General features: G+C 33.1%; 1 protein-coding gene across 1 annotated transcript; it reads right to left on the bottom strand.

Annotated features, from left to right (window-relative positions):
* Positions 1-21,024: 21,024 nt before the first annotated feature.
* On the bottom strand, positions 21,025-26,871 carry O-fut1 (O-fucosyltransferase 1). Its single transcript, XM_080158548.1, has 7 exons — positions 26,670-26,871; positions 25,184-25,247; positions 24,807-24,915; positions 23,966-24,320; positions 22,979-23,083; positions 21,576-21,991; positions 21,025-21,308 (listed from the first exon to the last, which is right to left on the bottom strand). The coding sequence occupies exons 1-6, from the start codon at positions 26,827-26,829 to the stop codon at positions 21,603-21,605; spliced, it is 1,182 nt and encodes a 393-aa protein (XP_080014674.1). The 5' UTR covers positions 26,830-26,871; the 3' UTR covers positions 21,025-21,308; positions 21,576-21,602.
* Positions 26,872-27,103: the final 232 nt, after the last annotated feature.

Raw genomic sequence — 27,103 nt, 5'->3', positions numbered from 1 at the left:
GGTTCGAACTTGCCAGGGAATACAAGAAAATCATTCCAACACAATATATATTGAACCATTTTATTGGAGAATAATTTTGCCGGCCGGGCTGACATAAAAGAGACAGCCACTCTTTGTTGTACATTATATATTGCAATGTAGTCCCCGCCGCTAGGCTACTTAATCCAGCAGACAGTGGCACAGGGGAGGTTAATGGGCCTTGGAAGGGAAGGAGAGAGATTTGGCTAGGCCTACTAATGCCTAGGCCTATTATATATATTATATACAGATAGGCCTTACTGTAGACATACAAAATATTATACTTTGGGGGAGAAGGAATAATATGGCCACAAATGGGTAAAAAAGTGGGAGGCAAAGTGCAGCCTAAACGTTGCTGTACTAAAGTACAAATAATCAGGCATATAAAGGGATAAGACAATGGTAGATGTACATTGTACATACCCAATGATGCTACACAAAATTAACCCTTCTGTAGATTACAATTAGTGGTTTAAACATATAGACACCTAACTTAATGAACCAATCAAAATCAATAAAAGTCCCCAAAGTTGTTGAGCCAACGAATAAGAAAACGTTGTGATATAACTTTGGGGACTAGTGTAATAAACATCCCAATATCAACTCCCTTCCTGTATGTATATATATTTCTAAACTTGACCTTGACTTTGGTGCAGTTTTCTCTCTTTTATTCACTCTCTCCTACTCTCGGAGAATAAGAAACTAAAAAGAGGGAGGTTGCTAGAAGAAGGGGTTTTACCAGGGAGGGAAAGGACATTGGCTGTTTATTACACTAGTCCCCAAAGTTTTATAATTTCTTATTTGTTGGCTTAACATATTTAGGGACTTTTAGTAAAATTTGATTCGTTAGTATATTAAGTTGATTGTTCAAACGTTTCAACCACTGCACTGATTGTAATCTACAAAAGGAGTAATTTTGTGCATCATGATTGGGAATGTACATCAATTTATAGGCCATTGTCTTATCCCTTTAGATCCCTGAGGGACTTTACTAAAATAACTATTTTTGGAACAGGAGAGGGGGGGTGAGAGAATTAGTTTAAAAGGAGATATTTTATTAAATGGAGGTTATACTAACTTCGCTGTAATGTGGAAGGGTATAGAGTTGCAGTTATTTTTGCAAGAGGATTTGCAATTCTCTTCTCCACCTTCCCCAAAAATTAGCCAGCCTCCACTTCTTTCCCTAGGGGTTCTTCCTCCTTTTTACTTTCACTAAAATTTCTATTTTACATTTTAGGGATTTTTTATTGAAAAGAAAACATAGTCTTTTTTTAAAATACCGTGTCTATCAATTAGAATAATAGTTATTTATCGCATCATATTATGGAAAGCTCACCAGTTTTGTTAGCCTCCAGGGTTCTTAGGCCTGGGATAACAAAACTCATGTTAATTTTATGATTTTTATTTTCATATTCATGGAAAATTGTCTGTAATAGATGCTGTACTTGATTTTTTAGAATGTCTGAAAACCAGTTCGATCTAATCAAGCGTATAATAATCGGTTTTGAAGCCATACTGGAAATACTTGTAGTAATTTACTTTGTTTGAAAAGTTTTTAACTTTTCTTGGTAGATTTTTATTTTATTTTAAAACAAAAACTAAATTTAAACTCCAACAACCCATAGAGAATTCAACTCTGTACATTAAGATCCCTGAACTGATTAATTCCTCCCTATTCATATAAGTCCTGGATAGTTTCAGGAAACCATATTTATAAATTTAAGTCTTGAGATGGTTTTAATCTATTTTTCTGCATCCCTCCTTCCTTTCTGAGTCCCTATATGCTAGTGGCGAAGCAGTTGGTAATAGTATACGTATAATTCTAAAGTGCAGTGCAACAGAAAACAATTTAAACTTTTAATGAACAATTTAATTGCGTTTAGAAGAGAAAAATATTGAAAATCATGAAGACATTGTTGTTTTAAATTATCAAAAGCAAAGCTTTTCTATTTATGGAGCGAGGCTTCTGTGCAACCATGGTACATAAAGAATTTAATTGGAAGGATTGACATTATTAATTTCAATTTTGCAGGGAGTTTAAATTTTGATTTTAAAGATTAACAAGGAAAGCTAATTTTTAAGGTACTAGTTGTATCGCCCCTAGCCTCTAGGGGCATTTTGATAAACTGACGGACAGAAAACGTTCTATTTTGTATAATTGACTAGTAGCATCGCTCCTAGCACCAAGGGGCTCAATACTAGAAATAGAATACAAGAGGCAGAAATATATATCTAACTAGCCTTCTAAAAAAGCCTAAAACCATCCCGGATCCCCTTTGAGCTTCCTAAAAATTGAGAACTTAATCGGTTCAGTGGTTAATAAGAAATTACTTAACTTAATTTAATTGATTAGGTACAAGAACTAGAAAATAAAAATTTAATTTTTTAATAATAATTTAAGGGTTGCATAATTGAACCCACTCATTATAAAAAATTCTCTTTGAAGATATTTTCTTTGTAATAAAGTCTAATTATTTGAATGATCAGATAGTTTTTCCCTGCCAGCGGATTCTCCCCTAGCATTAGGTTTTATTCTTCAATTAACTAAAGGAATTTTTTGGGAGGGTTGGCTTTTTTCCCGAAATTTTAAACAAACAAAAAAACATCAAGGTACTGTACCATGCCTCGCTTGATAACGATTACCAAATCGGTGCAGCGGTTGGCGAGGAATCTAGGAAAACCAGGGATCGGCAGCAGCGTATCAGCTGCCTGTTAGCATCAGGACAATTAACCTTTTAAAACTTTAAAAATCAGCTGGAAGTCTAAATCTGAACCAATTATGACAATCTCTCTTTTGAAAAAAATTCAAAGCATCGAAACGAGTTTAAATTTGAGGCTTAATCGCAGCTGACGCACGGCTGCCGAGGCAGACGAACATTCTACAACTTTTATATTAGAATTACTTTATTATCCAAATGCATTTTTAATGTCTTTTTTTTAGCACAATTCATGTTCCAGTTCTCATGATTTATAATCATAAATTATTTCAAATGTCATATGAATTATAGTTTATCATTATTAGGTCTTCAAAGATTTATAATTAGTAGCGCAGCAGCTCTATAAATAGGCATTATGTGAGTATGTCTGTAGGTACGTAATAGTATTTATACCCTCCTTTGTACTTCCAATGTATGTTGTACTTATTGAAATTTAGAAGAAATAATGGTTATTTGTCGCATCGTATTATAAACATCTTTCAGCGGATATAGAATGTACAATTATTAGAATATTTTTACATAGTAGATAAAGGTTTCTAGTATTTTTTTTAATGGCAACGCAATTGAACAAGAACGAAAAAGGTCATAGAAAAAATGATGATACAATAACTACAAAAAAAGAGTCAAAAAAAACGGGCCTTATCCAATCAATATACACTACTTTTATGATTAAATGATAACAGTTTTGAAGGAGTTACTTATAGAGATAGTACGAATCTATTTATTAAGTGTGTTAGGTTAAGTGATTATTTATTTTGTCAACTTTGCTCTTCAGGAACAACATTTGACCTTGAAATCTAAAGAGATAGATAGATAGAAAGACAATAGATAGATAGATAGAACGAGAGCAAAAAGATAGAAAGATAGAAAAGGAGTCGCAAAGAGAAAGCATGTGTGTGCAGCAAAAAAAATTGCAAAAATCCAGTTTGTCTATCATTTTTAATCATAGACAATTTAATGGTATATTTGGATGTACTTTACTGGTACACATTGTAAAGGTGTTAATTATTTATATTAAACATGGCATCAGAATTATTATTCAACAACGGCTGACCTTCATTTTGTGTCTCCCCTTGAAATTTTATTGCAAATTCTCTTTCTCTCTCTCTCTCTCCGTCTCTCTCACACCTTTCCATTTTCCATTTTTGCCCCCCCCCCATTCCCCAATTAAATTGAGCATTAAAACTTTCCCTTTCCTTACCTTTCTCTTAAAACCCCCACTTTTCACCACCTTCCTTTTTTCAGGATCATTCCATGTTTACCCCAAAAGTTGGCCCTTCCTTTTTAAAACTTCCATCGTTGCATTTTGTATAAAAGTACGAATGCATTTAACTGCAGGGAGGCGGACTCGGGGAGGATCATAATGCACGTGTTCTGGTAATGTGCCGGAGCTCCCCCCCCTCCCTCTCCAACCTTTTCAAGGGTTAAGGGGGGGGGGGGGAGGTGTACCGGTTTGCAAAACTTTAGCAATAGCAAGTTTGGGAAGGATTGAGCCGGTTGCAAAAAAAAAGTTAATGGATGATGGCTGTTATGTTTGGGTAATGTGTCAGGGGTCTGGTTGCAGCACACCCCAGCTGCCGGACGGTTCAGTGGGTTCATACCATTATTCGGTAATGGTAGCGACTTTACACCCCCACCACCCCCCCCCCCTTCCAATCTAGTCTTTATGAAAAACTATGTATGAAAAAAGCAATGGATAATTTCTTCCCTGAATATTGATAAACATAACTTTTATATCAACCAAATATATTTTGACCTTATTTATCATTAAAGAAGAATTGGGTAAGCTGAGAATATTAATGTTATGAAAAAGTTTGTCCTTGTCTTCAAATGAAAACGAGAGTTGAAGAGTGTTGGGGGGGGGGGGGGGGTAGTGGGGGTATACTGTACATTTCACCAGGAACGAGGGAAAGGAAAGGGATAGATACATTATCTTTCCCTCCATTTATATGTGTGAAATTTGTGTCTTTGGTAGCTAATAGATATTTGGGGAAAGAAAAATGTATTCGTCATTGTCCTTGCCCTTCCTCACGATTTGAAACTAGTGAAGAGTTGTGATCATATAGAGGAAATATTATAGAGTATTTACATATTTTTTACGTTTTCTCATTCCAATTTATAATCGAGCCTCTTTAAATATCATATAATTAATTATACATTAATGTTAATCCTCATTTTTAACAATTTTTAACCATGCCATCCTGTGAAATTTTTCTTGTTAAAAAAAAGATAAAACCGAATTCATTAAAAAATCAAATTTATTTCAGTTAAGGTAAAACACAAATTTAAAATTTTTTCGAACCTTTTTATAGTACCTATAAAAAAATTCGTCATACTGGCCTACTATTGGTCAATTAAAATGTATACTAGCCTGCCATTAGTAATTGAGTCTGTGAGTTGGCCTGTCATTGGTCATTTGTATTGTATGACGTCATTTTTATAAGCTCTATAAAGAGCTTCAACTTTTACTTCTGAAATTTCGATTTATTTGCCATAGATAAGAGATATCCTCAAATTTAATTTTTTACAGAATATTTTTTTTAGTTCCGGCAAATGATCTAGAACTTGTTCTCTTTTGGTTGAGCTGAACATTTATGTAAGCCTTGCATATTGTGTGCAAACGTGATTTTACAACAACAACATAACATACAATTTATGTAATCTTATACAACATTTATTTCCAATAATTCTAATGCTATATTTGAATTTTTAACTGCATATCTATAATACAAAATAGAATGATGCCTGTCCGTCTGACCGTCTGTCCCTTAAGATCTTAGTAACCACTGAACCGATCGGATTCTACTCTTCGGGGTATATACCTATTGGTCCTTTGGTGGTTTTAAGCTATTTTCTTGGGGGTTGGGACACCTCCAACCCCCCCAAAAACAAAAAAATCCCCCTCCCAATTTTTTTGTTAATGGGGAAGTTAGTTCACATAAAACTACTGGCAGAACCAGTAGTACTTAATTTTAATTTTTTAATTACCTAATAATTATTTAAGGGGCGAAGCCGCTAGTATATCACATAGTACTACAATGAATAATTTATTTGCTTTAAACTTTTTTTATCTGTTTACTAAAAGTAACATTTATTATAATTCATAATAAATAAAAAATAATAAACTTTAATACAAATTCTATAAAATAATTAATTCAAGGCTTTGTTTTGATATTAATATTTCTTAATCAAAAAAATCTATTCTATAAGAATTTTTAGTTTTTAATATCTGATGAGCAATTTTTTTATATATGCTATTGTATAAAGTAGTTTTTTTGTCTGAAGATAAAGATCTCATTCTCAATAACTACTTAACCGATTGGGTTCTCTATTCCAGGTAGACTCATATAGGTCCTGTAATGGTTTTAGGCTATATTATTTTCAAATCTAAGTCTTTTATTTTTTTTTGTTACTTCCATCCCCTTCAAATACATATCCCCTAGATTGTAGGGGGACAGCCGCTAGTTTTTAATATACTTCTACAAAAAGTACCAAAAAATGTATTATATTTTTATGAAAAAAAGTACATTTCTCATTTCTCGTGAATGAGAATAACTTTCATTTTCAGTGTGACAGAGAGAAACGTGATGTATAAAACTGCAGAAATATGTTCGTACTTTATGTGAAACTAGCGGCTTCGCTTTGCCCCAAGAGGTTTTATCAAACCAATTTTTCGTATTTTAGATGCAAAATCGTATGGGGGGGGGGGGGTAGTCGACCCCACTATTTTAATTTTAGTTAAAAAAAAAAAATTGGAGGGGGGGATATTTCCTTTTTGGAGGGGTTGGGGGTGTCCCACCCCCCAAGAAAATAGTTATAAACCTTCCCGGGACCTATGAGAAGCTATTCTGTAAAGGAGAACCCGATCGGTTCAGCGGTTAGCGAGATCCTTCGCTACAAACAAACAAACAGACAAACAGACATCAAACAGACAGACAGACATACATCGTTCTACTTTGTATTATAGATAGCGGATGCGCCTCTAGCATCTAGTGGCACTGTAATCAAAGGGGCTAGAAAAATAGCTTAAAACCTATGTGAAGTCTACCTAAATAGAGAACCTAATCAGTTCAGTAGTCATTAGGATCTTCAACTTCAGACAAAAACCCTTACTACTTTATATAATAGGATGAACATTGTATATGTAATGCAGTGAGAAAAAAGCCTAATACCATTCTTGGAACTATGTTAATTTTAAACTTCCGTTAAAGACTGATAAATTTCAACTTAATGTAAAGGAATAGCGGCTGCACCCCTAGCATTTAACAGTAAAAAACCCCTGAAACCTTCATAGGAACTATGTAGAGCTTCCCTAAAATGGAAAACTCAATCAGTGGTTAACGAATCTTAGGAGACAAACCCAAAACCCTGATACTTTATGTAATAAGATTTCTTATTAAAAGACAACTTTTGTCAGTCAAGAACATCTAATCTGCCATGGCAAATGTGTTTAAAATAATACAAAAATAAGCTTATACCAACAAGGATGACAACATCCATAAAAGCGAAGCACTGAAACGGTAGGACAAACGGACATGAACACTTATATAGTGTTAGAACTGAATATAAATGTATAAGAGTCGAAGTAAAAGTGTAAGTAAATTTGTTGAAAACTGCTTTATACAGGATAATGTTTATGGACATACTTACATGTTTAGGACTTGATTATAGAGTTGCTTTGCTTATAACATTATACTTTGTTGTACTAGGAATCAATCGACCAAAAATCAGATCAATCGGATAATTAGATCACATAAAAATTTGTTGTTAAAAAAGTAAAAAAATCAACATGTTTAAAATGGACGTACGGAAATTTTGGTAATGATTATAGAGTTTATAGAGTTCTAAATCGTACCTAACTACTAAAGGAATCACCATGCAAAATTTTAAATCGATAGGACAATTCTAACATGCCTAAATGAACGAAAAAGCTATCCGTTACGGACGGACGGACCGACCCTAATTATAGAAAAGCTTCGCTTTTAACAAAGAAGAAAAACAAGTATTAAAAAAGTGCTTATATTATTATGGACATAATATCATTATAAGACTTGATTATAGAGATGCTTAGCTCATAACATATAGCCCAATCGCCAAAGAAATCAATATTCCAAAAATCAAGGTCATAGGATACTTAAAATATATAAAAAATATTTTAAATGGATCTACTAGTCCAGTAATGATTATAGATTTGCTATGCTTTCTAAAATGTACCTAAATGTTTCAGGAATAATTCTATCAAAATTTGTCTTGTAGAGAATCATCGCATTTAGAATTTATTTAGACTTTTATAGTTAAATATTTCTATTATTCAGTCTTTTTAAACTTATACAACAATATTTAATTATACAATTATTATGTAATCATTTTATCAATGCATTTGGTATGATACTTCATATCGATACTGGATCACCTAAGGACCCCACTTCCTTATATTAGATAACTTTTTTCGGAGGGGGCCAAGAATAGTTATTTGTCACATCGTATTATAAACAGCTTTCCACGGATATTAAAATGAAAAATTATAAGATTATAACCAGATTTGTTAACCCACAAGGGCCGAAGTCACGGGCTAACAAAACAAAAATGCTATACATGATTTTTCAGTATAACTCAGAACCGGTTTTGACGCCATACTGGAAAAGTATTTTCTCACGCCCTTGCCAGTGTCAAAATATGTTTTATTTTGACACTGGCAAAGTTTAAGTCTGGACCACACCGCGCCATACTAGAGAACTAAAAATGTCTGGAACATGACATTCTCGTGAGGGTAGCGGAAATATATTGGCCTGTAAACCGGCGCACCTCATTACCATGCACAGTTAGGACTTCTAGACCAAGGTCGTGCAATCAATGGGTTGATTGTCTGTCGGATGTTACTTTCCCTAATATCTCACCCCAACGAGGTAATGACTAGATAAACAGAAATCTAGAGAAAAGTAAAGGTGAATTTTTATTGTTCATTTGATTGATTATGTCACATTTTGTCTATGCTGGTTAGGTTAGAGTTTAAACCTACAATAATGACCATTTCCGTAAATGTGCTGGGGGTCATGGGTGCTCCACAACATACATCGGAGGATATTGCCATGCATTTTATAAAAAAAAAGCATAGCGTTTCTATATGGACCATACGTTATACATAGGTTAATTTTGGCAAGTTAGAATTGTCCTATCGCTTTCAAACTTTGGCTGGTAATTCCCAAAACAATTAGTTTTACAATATAGTCTGTATATAGTTTTTAAAATGTTGATTTTTACATAGTTTGACATAATTCTTATACTCTATGTAGTTTTGAACTATTGATTCATATAGCGATTAGGTACCATATAATAAGCGAAGCATCTTTGTACTTAAAAAAGGTTAGTTCGTCAATCATTGTTAATTTTGTCTGATTTATTGAGCTACACTTCTATGGATGTTGTCATCCTTGTTATATATTACATTACAAAGAAGGAGCTTTTACGAGGGCGTTATTCAGTGCAGCTTTTTTATGATATAGAATTTTCCTATACATAAATTTTTTAATACTAAATCCTATTACAACAAGGTACAATATTGTAAGCAAGCCATCTCTATAAGCAAGTCCTAAAAATGTAAGTACATCCATAAACTTCGCTTTTATTGATGTTGTCATCCTTGTTTAACTGCTTTATGCTTCTTTTTTATACTGTTATTTTTGGCACTACCTACTGATTTATGTCCTTGTCGTATTTGATTAAATAGAATTTACGTAAAGATCCAGCTAAAATACAAAGTATTTTTTTACAGGATAAAGTTTTTTTTATAAAGTTTTTTTTATGTCCTTGAAAGTTAGCTGCTTCTGTCTGTTGCAGTTTTCTTTTATTGCAACGAGTGTGACAACATCATTAAAAGCGAAGCTCAACATTTTTGGACAGAAAAGCAAACTATTATCAACAAAAAAAGAGTGTTACCTCTATTGAATTAAACATTACTAGCGGAAACGCCCCTAGCATCTAGAGGCTTTGTTTTAGAAAGATACTAAAATATAGCCTAAAACCATACCAAGACTTAAATAAATAAAGTTTTATAGCTTAAAATCATCCAAGGACCAAAGTAAAGCTTCATTCAAAAGTCAATTGGTTCAGAAGTTATTGAAATCTTAAGCTTCAGACAAAAAAATCTTTATTACTTTATATAAAGGATTTAGAAGTCTGATCAAAACTAATGTTTATGTATGTAGCAAAACTTCTTCAAAAAAGATTTAATATGGATACACTTACATACTAAGACTTGATGATAGAGATAATTTGCTTATAACATTAAGCCTCATCGTCCTAATGATTAACATTTTATGAATCAAGCGAATGTATATTTGGTAGGGCAATAATATCGTATTTAAACATGATTTTTAGAGATACTCTGCTCATTCTATGAAGCCCAATTACAAACTTTCCGGTAATGATTATAAAGTTGCTACGCTTTCTAAATTGTATCTAACTGCTTGAGGAATCATCTTGTAAAGTTTTTAACAAATAGGCAGCCGCCAAATTCGAATTGAGCCCCAGACGCGCTGCTGAATGCAAGGCTACCGACCCCGAAATATCTTTCAAACTATTTAATGTACATAGTCGTCCTAGTTGAAATCTCAAAGTACAAAATAATGCACATATCTCGGATAATTAACTGTGCACGCACCTAGGAAAAGTAAAGTGCATAGTTCGGCATCTTCGCTTTTTCAAAAAGGTGTATAATGACCATGCTCGATGATTTGTGTTGAAGTGCTTAACATCTTGCAAGGAAAAAGATTGTCATAAATACGAAAAAACTATGTCTAGCATCGTATTATATCTAGCTTTTTACGAATATAAAAATGTACCATCATAAGATTAAAACCATTTTTTAGCCCGTGCCTTCGGCACCTCGAGGCTAAAAAACTGGTTTTAATCTTATAATTGTACATACATTCTATATCCGCAAAAAGCTGTTTATAATACGATGCGAGAAATAACTATTATTACATACATGAAGATCGGCCGTTGCTTTAGGGAACTCGAGAAGGGATCCACAATTTGTGAAAGTTTTTTCCTTTAATACTTTTATATAAATTAGTAAGCTTTTTTCTGCAGCTTAAGATAATATAAATATTGAATCTAATGGCCTTTTCATTTCAGGAAAGCTTTACATAGTTCATGGGATGGTTTTAGGCTATTTTATTTTTAGATTTAAGTTCATTGTATAAGCCTTTTTCTTACAGATCCATATTTTTTGTTTCTTTACCAGGTATATCGTTGTCCCTTTCTTACTCTTTTTACTACAACACCCATATACTAGAATTGCAGAAGTTAGCATTGAAAGTTCTACTTTTTTTAAAGCTTCTCTTTGGTTTCAGGATTGTTTTAGTCCAAATAAAATAGACTGAGTTTTTGAATAAACGGAAATAGTCCCTTTCGTGGCAACGCCCCTTAAGGGACGATTCGTCGTATTTTTAAAATAGCTTTTAATAGGTTATTTTAGGTTATATTGGGTTAGGTGATTGCCCCACAGGATTAGGCAATTGGCCCCGCAGGGTTAGAGCCCCCCCGCAGTGGCTAGATATAGGAGAAAAGCTACTGTGAAAAATAAGAATTGCCCCTTAAGGTGCGTTGCTACGAAAGGGACTATACCCGAATAAACTATTTTCGGCACAGTATAGTGTATCATCATTTTAAATTGCACTTTAAATTACTTCTCATTTTTCTTGTTAAAAATTTTTAGTATGTTTTCCTCCTTTTGAACACCATTTCTTGTTCACATATGCTGTGTATGTAATATTCCGTGCATGCAACAAAAGGGCGCGAAGATGAACGCGGCAAAAAAGGCCGCCATTTGTCAAACCTCTTAAGATATGAAATTTGCATTTTCCACTTGGGGTGCAAAGTGATAAGAAATGTTGCAGATCTGTCATTGCAGAGTGCCAGCAAGGTATGCTCATGAAAGTTTTCCAGTAAAGGAGTGGAGCCCCCCCCCCCCTCCCTTAACAATAAGAAAAGCAACCATCCCCCCTTCCTACCACATGGTATTTTGACCACATATGATCATACTTCAATTATAAGGTTTTTAAAACTATATTTTCAAAATACTGATTTTCCTTTGTGAAAGCTGTGTTTAGTGTTTATGAGAAAATGGCGTCATATAGTACAAATGACCAATGATTGGCCAATACACAGACTAAGTTACCAATGGCAGGCCAAAATACATTTTAATTGGCCAACGGTAGTCCAGTATGGCGTCATTTTTTACAGTAACTATGAAAAGCTTCTTAAGCTATGATAAGGTTTTCAATACTATTTTTTCAAAATATTAATATCCGTGTTTTCCTTATGATCTGTAGAGTTCCAACCTCTAGTTCCAGATTTGGGCAAGCTATCCAAGGAGGTTGTAGAATAAATTTTGTGCTGCCAGTTTACGTTTTTGGACAGGAGGTTATTATCTTACCAATGCAATGGGTTAATTGCAGGGATCTAGAATGATAAGACAATGGCTGATAAATTAATGAATATGCCCATCGATGATACACAAAATTACCCTTTCTGTAGATTAAAATTAGTGGTTGAAATGTTTGACTTAATGAACCAACCAATCAAAATTTACTTATAGTCTCTAAAGTGGTAAGTCAACGAATAAGAAAACGTTATTATAAAACTAGTCTAATAAACAGCCAAATGTGCTCTCCCTCGTTGCTTAATTTGGCCCTATTGACTGGATGGGAAAGTGCTTATTTATCTCGTGCCAGGAAGGTATGTTAACTTTTTTAGAAGCATTAATTTTGTAATAGATAAAAGGTATATTTGTCCTAAATTCATTATATTAACTTTAAAGGAAATTAAATGGGTGTCAATTTTATGGCAAAAAATATAATGAAAATACAAAAAAAATATATTTCTCACTTATCACATGTATGTACATTAACAAGGATGAAAACCCTCTTAAAGCGAAGCACAAAAAATCAGTAAACTCTATAGGATTTGGCCCAATGTTATTGGCAAAGCTTCTTTTTATATTTTAAAATATAAGTAAAGATTTGCATCAAAAAAATATTTTTACATGTAAAAAGTGCCGTAGCTTTAAAATTGTTGATCTGTTCGTTTGTCCCACTGTCTGATTAGTTTACCTTTGCATTCAAGGATATCACATCCTTGTTGGCTTAGAATTGAGTCTAATTTCAACTGAATATCTAAGACAAGCAACATTATTCAAAATGATAATGAAAGTGGGTGAAGTTGTCAAGCACAAAAAGCAGTCTTAGTAGGTTGGCCTATTTATATTATTTAGTTGATGTATTTGTATTGCTTATATATATCAGGGACCTAAAGGGATAAGACAATGGCCCATATATTCCCAATAATGATACACAAAATTACCCCTTTGTAGATCACAATTAGTGGTTGAAACGTTTGAACACCCAAGTTAATAAACCAACCAATCAAAATTCAGTAACTGTCCCCAAAGTTGTTGAACCAACGAATAAGAAAACGTTCTATAAAAACTTTTGGGACTTGTGTAATAAAACAGCCCAATGTCCCCTACCTCTATGTGTATATATGTATACATAGAATGATTTGATTGGGCTAGGTTTTGTCCTTCTTTTTATTTCAATTTTTGACATAAATCATTTTGGCTCTTAAGGCCCCTTTTATTTACTGTTCAATTATGGAAATAGCGTTAAAGTATAGACTATTTTCAATCTACAATAGACATAGTTTTGTATATCTTATTAGGTTAAATTTTACGCGTCACGATTTGTTCGTCGACATGCCTTATCAGTATTAATTAGAGACAGCTTTCCACGGATAATAAAATACAAAATTATAAGATTAATTCCAGTTTAGTTGGTGCCAAGATTTTTTATTTTATTGTTTATAATACGATAAAATATGTGATTTTTCAGTATGGCTCAGAACCGGTTCTAATTTTTTTTTTATAAAATTGAAAATGAAGGGGGGGGGGGGGTCTACTAGTAATGCTAAACGCTGGATATTGTTTTGACGCTGTTGTGTTTTTGCTTGCGGTGTCTCGAGCCCGCGGAGAGGGGCAAAAAACTGGGCAGGATCTAGGCCAAATATATTAGACACTGGTGTGCCTTCCATGCCGTATAGTATCGCACATGCACTTTCATATTCGCAATTAATACACAATAGTAAGAGGGTGTGTTTATTAATGAGGTAAGGGTCTATTTGTTCTGTTGAAATAATCAGGGACTTAAAGGGATAAGACAAAATTACTCCTATATCACATAGATTACAAAATGTAGCTGAAACGTTTGGACACTCAACTTAATGAACCAACTATAAAAAAATCATTAAAAGTCCCCAATGTTGTTAAGCCAACTTATAAGAATACGTTATTTCAAAACTTTGGGGACTAGTGTAAAAAACTCCCCCGCTGTGTAATAATACGCGATTCAGGCAATTTAATACATAAGCGACAGTAATTGCACACCAATATGATATATATTATATTTAAATACATACAATACGTATATAGATTGTAAGTACTTAATAAGAGCAAAGCTTTTTTTTGACTTGGTTTATCCGCCTGTTAAAATTACAATACGGTTCTGAAAATTTATTAAGATAGTTGTAACGAGGGTATAATGAAGAATATTACCTAGTTCATTTATGTAAGTTAAGTAATAATGGGTATTTTAATTTTGTTTTATGAGAATCCTATTGCTTTAACCCTAATTTAGCAATAACCATAAGCATAGCAGATTAATAGCAGACTTTTTAAAAATTTAAAAAGGATACAAAAACACGGCTTTACTTTGGAAAATAATTATGAAAAAATCTATATCATTTCATTAGTTTAACAAAAAGAAAACTTGATTCTAAAGAATCGGGGGCCCTAAGTCTTGATGCGGTCATTATGCAGTAATGTGGCGTAAAGGGGAGAATTATACATCCATAAGATATTAAGTAGCGAAGCACTAAAAAAATATAAGAGTGGATAAATGGACAAAATGAGTTAAAGAGCAGGTGTTTAGTTGTCATAACAAAGATAAGAAAGAGAGAGAATATGCGAAAACTCAAAGGAAAACACGAAACCTGTAACAATAAACATGAAGTATTTTTTTTAAGCATGACACACGGACAAAACAATTTATAGAATAAATGCGCATAGGAATATTCACTGAAAATTTCAGCTGTCTATCTTTAATAGCAGCTGAGAAAACTACAAAATAATAGAGTATCTTCATTATACAACCCTTTCTGTAAATTACAATTAGTAGTTGGAACGTTAGGACCCTATAATGAATGAACCAACCAATCAAAATTCATAAAAAGTTCCCTAAGTTGTTAAGCGAACGAATAAGAAACCGATATTAAAAACCTTTGGGGACTAGAGTAATAAACAGTCCAGTGTACCCTCCTCCCTGGATATTATGACAAGCGAAATATTATTGTCAATTTAGGTTGCTGTAATGGTCCTCTTTTATATTGGTCAGTTCGTTCCTCCAGTAAGAGATGGGATGGGGTAAAGGGCAGAGGGGGGTATTATTAAGTAATCCAACTGGAATATTTCATTAGAGTAGGTGAAAATCTGGTGCAATATCCAAGTAGTCAAATATCGATTCCCATAACAGAGTTGCAATAATTCTATTTTTAATTTCGCTAAAATGATCCTTTTTCATATTTTAAAGGGCGATCAAATGTTTAAAATTTTTGCATCAAATATATTCTATAATTCCAAGTGTCCATCCGTCTGTATCTCAGATTTCGGTAGGAAAAATTTGATTACTTGGCTAGTTTGACAGATAGACGACTGATTTTTTTGGGAAAGATTCTCCTAACCAATAAGCTTCATCTACTCAATGACTCACTAATTTATTTTCACTAATTCGGAAATAGTATTTCCTTCCAACTGCTTGGCTGTTCTTACCTTTATATTTAACTGATTCTATACCTACGGATGTTGTCATCCTTGTTATACATTACTACCTAATTCTACATGTATAGGATGTCCATGTTTGGTCAGTATGATCTCGCAAACGACTTACTTGATTATTTTAAAATATTCTTTAATTTTAGTATTGGTTAAGGGCAGGTTTATGGCTCACGGTTGGACCCTCAGATGTCAAAACTTTATTTTAGTGTTTAGCCAAAATGACTTAGCAATTGTATCTGTAAGTACGTCTAATAACACCCTTTGCTATTTTTAAAATCCTAGAAAATTTTTTTTGCAAGAAAATTGCATAAATTCGCAACCTTTTTTAGAACCACTACATAACTCGAGTTTTAAAACTTTTTATATAAAATCCTTTTTACAAAAAATATCAATAATTACTTAAAATTAAACCTGAAAGAAAAAAAATCTCATTACACGTGTTAATTTGCATGTTATAGGTCTTTTTTTGAGGAAAGTATAACTTCCACATTTTTGACAATAATTATATTTTTTTAACATTTCAAAGTAAAATATAATAAAACTTAAACGATTTTTCTTGAATTATCAGTTGAAAATTTCATCAAACATGCAATTTAAGTGATGAAAATTTAATAAAATCATTTTTTGAATGTTTAGAATTACCAATTTTCTATATTTAAAACAAAATGTTAACAAAATTTAAAAACATTTTAACATATAACTTCAAAAATAAATAACATTTTATAAAAAGATGTTTCAAAAAATAAATCATTAAAAGGTATTAAAATGCATTTGAAATTACTTAAAATTAAAACGAGAACATCTTTTTACACTGTATTCTGTTTAATAGAGTTTAAATGACATGATTAGTGAATGAAATATTTCCTAAACTCATTAAGCCTTTTTGTGACTATATTAAAAATAATTTATTTTGTTTCATATTGTTTTTTTATTCAAATATTTGACAAAATTTTCCCTACGTCAATAAAATAAAGTCAGTTCTTTACTGTTTCTAGGTTTTTCTTTATAATTATAACAATTAAATATAATATAAATCTTCATTATCTTTTATTTGAATTATCATACACATTAAAATGTAAAGTATAAGCTAGAATAGCACTTTTTTCAACGAATATTTTAATGACATTATATCAGAATAATTCCTCTTAAATATCACACAACATATGATTGGGAAGTATAGCCATTTCTTGGAGGTATAATATTTACAAAAATACCATTAATTCTGTTTTTATCAGAAGTTAAAAAAATTAAACAATTCTAAAACAATGGTTGGCTGTCTAGATATTGAGTACACTAAGACTACGGCTCTGTTCTATTGAAATAACGTTGCAAAAAGAGGAGTTCTGAAAGTAATCTACATAATTTTTTTTAAAGAACCAACAAGTACTGTCAGTATCTTTCTTCTTGTAATCTAGCAGACAATCAAATCATAACACAATTTTCATGATAAAATATTCAGGTTTCTACTTCACATTTTAAAAAATATACTGATCAATAAAATGTTCAAAATTTTACTTTGTACTAATTGAAAAAATATGTTGTAATTCTTATTTTAAAGTTACATTTTTATCCCTGACAAAATCATAGACGACTTTCAAAGGCATCTTATCTAAACTTTTTGAAGAAAAACTTAAAAACGTTAATTAAGTATGAAAACAATTTTCTTCGATTTTTCTGAAGTTATTATCGCATTCTATGGGTTTTTTATTATCATTTACTTATATCGAAAGTGCCAAACACTGTACCCTAACTTATTCATTTAATAAAAAACCAACCGTGGGCTATTTAAATTGAGAATTTTAAGTTATTAGTGAGATCTTAATAAAAGGAAAGATTGAAAGACATATGATATTACCCCTTTAATATTGGGATAACTCTTATATCTACACCTGAGGTGGATTCTTAACAAAAATTTGCAAATTGTTTTCGAGAAAAATCCTCCAAAATCACATAAAAAATCTACAAAAATTAAATAAAATCTTATGTTCATAACCCTTCTATGATTTTGTTTAATTTTTGTATATTTTTCATGTGATTTTGGTGGATTTTTCACGAAAACAATTTTGCTCCACTAAGCGATTAGTGGGGCAAATTTTTTTTAAGAATCCACCTCTGTAATCAAAATAACTAAAGAAAACAATTGAAAAATATAACTAAAAGAAATAATGACTCTTTCATTTTATTCATGTAGCTCTAAAGTCAGACAGAGAGGGGACAATAGGCTTTTTTTACACAAGTCCCCAATGTTTTATAATAACGTTTTCTTTTTCGTAGGCTTAACTACTTTAGGGGCTTCTGTGAATTTTGATTGGTTAATTTATTAAGTTGGATGTTCAATCGTTTCTAAAGAGAATTTTTTTTGTATCATCGTTTGGGATGTACCATGTACATAGATTTATCGGCAAATGTCTTATTTCTTTAGATCCCTGTTTTAAAGTGTATTAGGAAGCAAAACAGTCTCGGGGTCTTTTTCAAATCATTTGTTATCATGGTAACAAAAAGATAACTTATTTTCATTCCTCATTACAAACCCCACCATACCCCCCCCCCCCCCTAAAGGTATTTTAAACCCCAAGAGTTCCCCCCTTCGTTTCATAACCCGTTGATTTTTTTACTCTCGTATTTAAAACAAGAACGCATCGCATATATCGTAAACGAAGGAAATAATGACAGCAATTTACTCAGATTTTTAAATATTCTAGTTCTTTTATTCTGGCCTGAAGTTTATCTTCTAACGCCCCCCCCCCCCACCTCAAAAAATGAACTTCAAGTTTCTTCATTTTTAACATTAAAATTTAAAAAAGATTATTACATTTAAAAAAATTAGTTTTACGCAGGGCTCGGCAGAAGCTGTTGCGACATTTAATTTTCAATTTTCAGCCAATAGATTATTTACAAGCAACAGCCGCGGACACTGAGTTCTCAAGTCGCCAATATTTCAGTCGCAGCAGCAAAAATATAAAAACATTTATTTTACAAGTGGGGGAACCGAGTTTCACCTGAATACGTAATAAAAATAATGGACCTTGTATACCCAAGTTTTTGCGAACATTATTCTTAACTTCTGGCTCACCCTCCCCCCCCCCCTCTATAAATCTCCTTATCACCTCGCGCTGCACATCCCGACCCCCTTGGTCTGTCTTGGGCGAATGCAATGGATATAAAATATACATGGATATTATGACAGGCGGAAAATTGGAGCCAATTTAGGTTACTAATAATACATCTCTTATTGGTCAGTTCGTTCATCCAGCATAAGGGAAGGGGCGTTATTTTAACCAGCTCAAGTTTGACATTATTAAAGTGCATAATAATCTGGTGTAATATCCATTAATAATAGATCTATTGTGAGCGCATTTTCGCGCGCACGCACATACATACATTTGTACACATGTTGGTTGTGATTACTGATTATGCCACCTTTTTGTTCACACTTTTCTTCTAGCGGTGTCGACATAATATTACCGAAAAAATAACATTAGCTCATTTCATTTTTTAAGGAAAACATCCCAAGATAAGAGTTTGGGTACGACAGCTTTACACTTAAAAATGGCTTTCATTAACCAGAGCGACTAGAGTTCTGGAACTATGAAACGCTTCACTGTAAAGGAGACTCTAATCGGTTCAGCGATTTGCAAGAACTGAAACATAACGGACAGGTATAAAACCTTACTACTTTATAAAATACTAGCGGCTACGCCCCTAGAGGCCTTTAAATGTTTTTTTTTATTTTAATTATATAATTTGAGAAATAACTTGTCTATGTTATCAATTGTTAAATTCATGCGTCTACGCAGCGCGACTATGCTAGCGACACTATGCGGCGGAAATATTTAATATTTTTGATTTTATTGTGATTTCTCTTGGGAGGGTGGTGGTACCCTCCCCCAAAATAGTTATAAACCTTCCCGGGACATATGACAATCTACCCTGTTAAGGAGAACCCGATCGGTTCAGCGGTTAGCAAGATCCTTCGGTACAGACACACAGACAAACATCCTGTTACTTTAGTATAAGGATAATAGATAAATATAGATAAGCAATATTCTTTAACATATTCCTTTTTGTTTGGTTTAATAAAAGCAACCCTTCAACTTGCAATGGTAGATAAAAAAAGCCCAAGTAAAAACAAGAATGTACTTAATCATTGAAAAGAATTTAAAAAAAACAACAAGGACAATCATGTCCATAAAAACAACCAATTAAAAGCAAAACGATGTTTTTTTTAGATAAAAATGGACAATGAATTATAGTTGTGCAATAAAACAAGAAATGTTTTAATATTTGTAATTTTGATAGTTTAAAGAAAAATTTAAATTTTGCATGCATTATAAATGAATCAATGAAAATTTTTAAGTTAATAAGTTTGACTTAGTTCCTTAAATTTTATGATTTAAAGTTTGGAATTTTTAAACCCCGACAAAAACAAGAATTTTTTTATTTAAATCCTTCCATATTTTTTAGTTTAACAGTGCAAGTGGGTTATATTGAAAATTACTCCGATTCCTAAGACAAAGAAGCACAAAAAATATAAAAATTTTCATCTTAGTTTTAAATGTTAAAGAGTTAAATAAGTTATTTAGACACAAGTAATAATTTCAAGGAGGCAACATTATTTTAATCCGAGCTTTTCAAGAAATTGAAAGAGGCTATGACAATAATGTAAGTGCACATGTTAGTTATGTCACTCAAGATTTGTAACTTTATTATAATTCTTGAGCGTCTACTCAACATCCCTAGAGGCCTCTAGGGGCACTCGAGATAAGAAGTCGTCCCCTGCCCATTTTCAATTAAGTTTTGAAAAGAAAAAGTTAAGGGGAGGGGGTGGCAAATTTTTGGAGGGTTGTGGACCGGTACCCTCCACTAAAATAGATCTGAACCTCTCCTTTACCTATGAAGAGCTCCATGGTAAAAGATAAACATATCGGTTAAGCAGTTAGCGAGATCGTCATATACAGACAGACCCATACACACAAACAAAAGCCTGTTCCTATTATAAAAGGATAACATTTCGATTTTTTGTTTGTCGGTTTAAAATGAGCAGCTTTAATATAGCCACATTGGTTTATGTCCGTATGGAAGTGTTTTTATACCCCATTGTTGTAATGGGGACTCGGCAATTTTTTGTGCAAGATTCTTGAGAGGGGGTGTTAGTCTTGGCCCATACCAATAATAAGCGAGTCATTTTATCATTTCAAAAGTTTTTATGAGTACGCTGTAGGCCTGTGAATTGATTTATTAACACGTACGTATTATTCTAGGAGCGAAGCCACTATTTCACTCAGTAACGGTACGCTATCAAACTGTGAGATAAAAAAATCGAAATATAATTATCTTTTGGACTGACGAAATTACAGGCCCTAATTTTAAAGTAGCTACTTACACTTATGAAAAAATTGAAAACATTTAAATAATTTTATTTTATGAGTTGCCAAAATAAATACATTATTAATACTTTTTAACTATACGGTAAAAATAGTTAGGTAATTTTGGTATAAAAATATAAAAAGAATTCCAATAAAAATATCACAAAGTGTAGAAATTAATATTAATATTGATTTTTAAAACATTATTTTAAAGTCTAAAGGAAAGAAAAACCTTCAGCAATTAAAAAATATAATTGTACTTTTTTGTTTGATTCCATAGTTTTAAAATAAAAATATCACAAATGTTATATAATAAGTCTGTTTTACCGCTTTTCATATTTAATACTCGCGGCCTCTTGGGGCACCTAAAGAGGGGGGGGGGAGGGGTCGAGTTATTTTCCAGGGGTGATTTCTCTTGGGAGGGTGTAGGTACCCTCCCCCAATATAGTTATAAACCTTTCAAGGACCTATGAGAAGTTTCGTTGTAAAGGAGAACCACATCGATTCAGCGGATAGCGAGATCCTTCAGTACAGACAAACCGATATCCCGTTACTTTTATGAACCAATGGCATTTTGAAGTTTACATAAAAAGCCTAATTTCTTATAAAGATTTAAAATTCGTCATGTTTATATTTTTCTTTCTTGACAGCCGCCGGAAATGCCCAGAAACCTGATGGCAGGCCGTCAACATCGCGCAGTCGCTTCACAAACGCCGTGAACGAGGACACACAATTCCCGATGAAAAAATTACTCCGGCTCAGGATGGCCAGATCTAGATGCGGGTGTGGTGACATGCTGTCCCCAATATCGCCAACCATGGCCACCCTGACGCCCATGTTGGCTAGTTTGGACCGAAGGGTTGCCAGCATAAAATCGCTATCACTGGCCACAAAAACCGCGACCGCGGATACTTTTTTCACAGCCTTCTTGATGTGTTTGATTATGGTTGGTTCAGATGGTAGGCACAGCTCTGCAGAGAGAAATCCATTTTCATTTCTGTTCAGTAAAACAATGCATAACACAACAAGTTTTGGAAAGGTTAATAAATAAATTGAAGCATAAACTCATATAGCACATAACAACCTTTTTAAAAAATAACTATTCCGATTTCATGTTATTCGGACAATTATATCGCATATAAAATTGTTGCATTTTTAAATGTTTAAAATGGACGCAAGAAATTCCCAGTAAAATGTAATGTAAAGTTGATAGGTATGCTTATTTAATAGTACAAACTGCAAGGTTTGAACTGTATACGACGATTCTAACATGTCTATATTAATTATCCGAGCTATCATATAAGGAGTAGAGATCTACACTAAAAAACAACGAGCTTTGCTTTAAAAATTATTCAGTATTTGTTTCTTATTCTTCAGGTGCTCAATACATAACTTTAAACAAGGATGACAACATCCATAAAAGCGAAGCTCTGAAACGATATGACAGACGAACATTAACTTTTGTTGAGTGTCAGAACTGAATATACAAAATATGAAAATAAAAGGTTTGACAAAATTGTACGTTAATTTGTTGCAAAACTTCTTAAATACAAAATTCTGTTTAAGGACATACTGACATTTTTAATACTTGATTATAGAGATGCTTCGATCATAATATTGTACCTTATTGTAATAGGAATCAGTAATAAAAAATCAGATCGATCGGATGATTTTATCACATAAAAAATTGTTATTAAAAAAGTACAAAAATCAACATGTTTAAAATGGACGTACGGACATTCTGGTAACGATTATAGAGTTGCTACGCTTTCTAAGTCGTACCTAACTACTACAGGAATCACCATGCAAAGTTTGAAATCGATAGGACAATTTTAACATGCCTAAATTAACGAATAAAAGCTAACTATCTCGGACGGACGGACGGACGTACGGACGGACGGACGTACGGACCTACCCTAATTATAGAAAAGCTTCGCTTTTAAATACACAAAATCAAACAAATACAAGTATTTGCATTATTTTCCTGTATCCCAGACACTGCGGAGAGGAGAACAGATGGTTGGCAGAATTAACATGCTGGCAAGCTCTCTCCCAGTCCTCACCGTTTCTCAGGTGAACCCCAACATAGGGACCTAAACAAAGGGGGTGTTGAGTGGCTGAATTGTTAGGGTACTTGCCTAAAGTAGCGGGAGGAGGACCATAGTATAAATAAAGTTTTCCCTAAAGTGCATTGTTGAGAACAGACCCCCAGGGTTGGCAAAAATCGGGCATTTTATGAAAAAAAATAAGAAGTTTCTTAAGAAAAAAGTAATTTAGGACCTTTTTAAAGGCGAAAACAGCATTTTTTTCAAGTCGGACTTTTGCTATGGATTTTTGTTGGTGGTTAAAACCAGAAAATAAACATGTGGATTTATCTGCTCTGGACTTTTCCTGCCAACCCTGCAGACCCCCCAAAACCCCTTTATTATTTTAAAACTAAATTGAGACAAAGCGGGTACTTTGTTTTTTTTACTTTAGGTTAGGTTAAATATGGTAGGTATTGTTTTGTTTAGCCCTGCTGATTTGGGCTAAGCAGAATAAAAAAAGCTACCCCACTCTTTTAAATCCATTTTAAAAATAGGGGTGGGGAAAGTTCAGTGCACGACAGGCACCAAAAAGACATTGCCTCAATGGTACTTTTTAAACTCATTTCCATAGAGTAGATTTAAGAGGAATACCTGCCATATTTAAACTAGGTTAAGGTTAAAATATAAAAAAAAATATTGATTATCAAATGTACTTTTTATTCTCTTGTGAAACATGTTGCAAGAAAAATGATTCCTATAGTTGGAAAATAACTATTCACATGGGAAATTTTACTGTCAAAGTTGCTGGTTTTTTTCTTTGCATTTTTTTAGTAACAATAAAAATGTAGAGAATAAAAAGTAATTTAACTAATAATCATTTCTATAATAAAATATCAAAGAAAAGTTTATTTTTAGTTTAAAAGAAGCAAATTAAAAAATTAAACATACCTTTTGGTAAATTTTGTTTTACCCACTGTGTAGCTTTTCCTGTCCAAGCATCATTGTACTGAAAATACTTTTGGAGCTCAACATTCTCTTTCTGAACTGGAAACGAGGCTGGAGCCCCTGTAAAGGCCAGGGCAGGAAACCTGGAGGGCGGATACTTGTCCTGCCAGGCCAGGTGAGCTTTCTGGTAGTGGGTGTCAAACGATAATGGTCCGTACATTTCACTGTGGTCAAAGGTAACATCGAAGTTGTCCCAGAATGGACCGAATGGGTTTCCATCCTTTGCATTACAGGAATCCTCTTTAGGTCCTCTCCTAGCTGTGTAGCAGAATGCTGCTCTATTTCCTTCAGGCCAGACCTTAAATAAAATACAAAATACCTTGTTTTAAGACAAATAAGACCAGATGAATTATGCCAATATGTAGCAAAACTACTTTTATGAATCAAAAACAGTAAACATAAGAATTTTTTCAAATAAAAAATGCAAAGCCGAGTTCTGTCCAAGTATAGCGGAATTAGGATTTCAACAAATATGTACATACAGAGAAAATTGATTCATTTAACATGACAGTTAAGTTGAGATAGGTTAATTTTTTGGACGTAGTAATGGACAGATATGTCATGATACTAGAATAGATTCACTATGTTCCAGGGCTAGGTAGGCGCGACTAAGCCTCAAATTGAAACCTGTTTGGATGCTTTCAAATATTTTTTTAAGGAATTCTCATTTTTTGTCAGGTTTAAACTTCCAGCTGATTTTTAAATTTGCAAAATGTTGATTTCCCTGAGGCTTACCGGCGACTGATGTGCGGCTGCCAAGCCCTGCTATGTATATGTACTATACCTGATTAACAATTGTGGTAAAGAAAGTTTCCATAGTAATAGCTCTGTGATACAGGTTCACGGTGGTTACATTGAAATAGGTATCATATGGTATCATTGTAGAACCTCGCCTAAAAATATATAAAAATTTGCGATTTATATTTCTATAATAATTTTTTCTAGTAATGATTCAAAACCTATTAATATTCGTTAGATTAGAACCGGAGCTGAGCTGAAAAAACAATTATCGTTTCGAAATACAGACAAATAAGACCTTTCCTATATTTGAACTTTATACATATGGCTCAGCTGATGTTTTCAGTACACTAAATTTTTTCATCCCCTCCCCTCTTTAGCAGGAACACCATGCAGAATATACACCCCTGTATCCTTGCTAACCTGTCATGATGATATTCAATCCATGGTGGTAAAACCAAAGTTCTATCAATTGCCTTGACAAACGCTAAAATAATAAATCAAAATCAGATGAAGGGGAGGGGGCGGAAGTGACACTTTTTTAACCAAAACTAAAAGTCAAAGGAACTCAACAAAATAAAGAGTTACAGCTCTTAGATTTGACCTGGCAGTTGCATTAAAGAGGTACAATATGGAATTGTGAAGAAACGGCGGTGGAACCGCCGCTCCCTCCGAAAACCGCAGTTTCTCGCCAAATTAGTCAATTTTCAATCATCTGAGTAAAACTTTTTTTTATACAAATTTCCCTTATATTAACACTTGACACTTCTAATATTTCAGATATGTCAATATAAAAAAAATCGCAAGTGTCAAGTGCTAATAAATTCAACGGCATCATACTTCTACTAAATCTACACTTCTCTTCTCCTGCATTAGCAGCCTTCCACTATCCTGTCGTTCCTTATATTTGAATTTAGCGAGAAAATGCAAACAAAATTCGGCGGGAAACTGCGGTTTTCGGCGGGAGCGGAGGTTTTAACGCCGTTTCTTTTCCTAAGTTTTAAGATTTTTGGGATAGGCCTCCAGGTTTAGGAGCTGCAGGCCTCCAGCTGGTCTCTGGACAGGTAAAAATAAAATAATTTTTTGAAGAGATAGAAGTCAACATATTAAACAAAATATACACATTTTATCTTCAAATATGTAAATAACATTAAAAATATGAATATTTTGCTATATAAAATGTCTTCAAACTCTTCAAACTAAATTTTTAAAAAATTTTGGTTTTGATTTTTACCTGTCCAGAGCCACTGGAGGCCAGCAGCTCCTGAACCTGAAAGCCTGCAGCTTCTTAACCTGGAAGCCTAACCAAAAAGTCTTAAAACTTGGAAAATTTATCATATAAGAATGATTTTATCCCTAATAACCTATCCCTTCAGTCCAAAGATAAAGCCTATACTCACTGTTTACGCAAATGTGTCAAAACTTTTACCCCTCTTTAATATTTGGTAGTATTTCTCCACAAGAAAAATTAAAACGAGTATTCTTAACAAGACATTCATGTCATTCCAGATTTTTTAATAGTGAACGTGAATTGAGCCAATATCGGGTTTCAATCAATGTACAAAATCGCCATTAATAGAAAAGGCTATGGTGGATATTTTAGACCCATACAAGGGCATAAGTACGATCGTGTGGGTCTAACTCCACAAAAAATCCAAATAAAGCCCATTTAAGTTTTTTTTCCGCTGCGTCAGGTTCAATGTTACCCATCCATGTTAATCAAAAGGACAATCTAACAAGGGAATCCTTGTATAAAAGTAACAGGGTATGGTGTCTGTCTGTAGCTTAAGATCTCGCTAACCGTTAAACTGACCAGGCTCTTCTTTATTTAAATTAAATTAAAGTTGAGGTGCGACTTACACCCCCCCCCCCTTTCTTTAAATGCCACTAGAGTAGCAACTTCTCATACCTAAAGCTCCAAGAAAATGGTCGGCCTGGTTTCCAAACCTCCCCATACACGGACAATACAGCATATATCCATTAGGATCCAAGCCTGTCTCATCTGCCGTAGTCACCAATCCAGTTATACAACTCAACACAACATACAATATTAACATTCGACCACACATTTTGTAGTAAACTCATTCATTTCATTTCTCTAAATACGTTTTATTCTGAAAAATTAATAAAAAAATTACAATTGGAGGTGAAATTCAAGGAATGGGAAACGACACCAGAAGAAAACTATTTTGATCGCAAATTATGTATATGCAAGTCAAGACATAAGTTTTAAAGTTTCTAAACTTGTATCATTTAAGACACATTGTGCTATAAAACTTCATAGTTTAAGCCAAAATTAATCCCTGTATTCAAACAAATATCTTAAATTGTACATTTTATATA

This window comes from Acartia tonsa, chromosome 4 (genome assembly GCF_053477335.1).
Source record: "Acartia tonsa isolate MP-2025a chromosome 4, ASM5347733v1, whole genome shotgun sequence".
NCBI lineage: Eukaryota > Metazoa > Arthropoda > Copepoda > Calanoida > Acartiidae > Acartia > Acartia tonsa.
The sequence above is the reverse complement of the archived record's forward strand: the minus strand, read 5'-3'. Positions and strand labels throughout refer to the sequence as shown.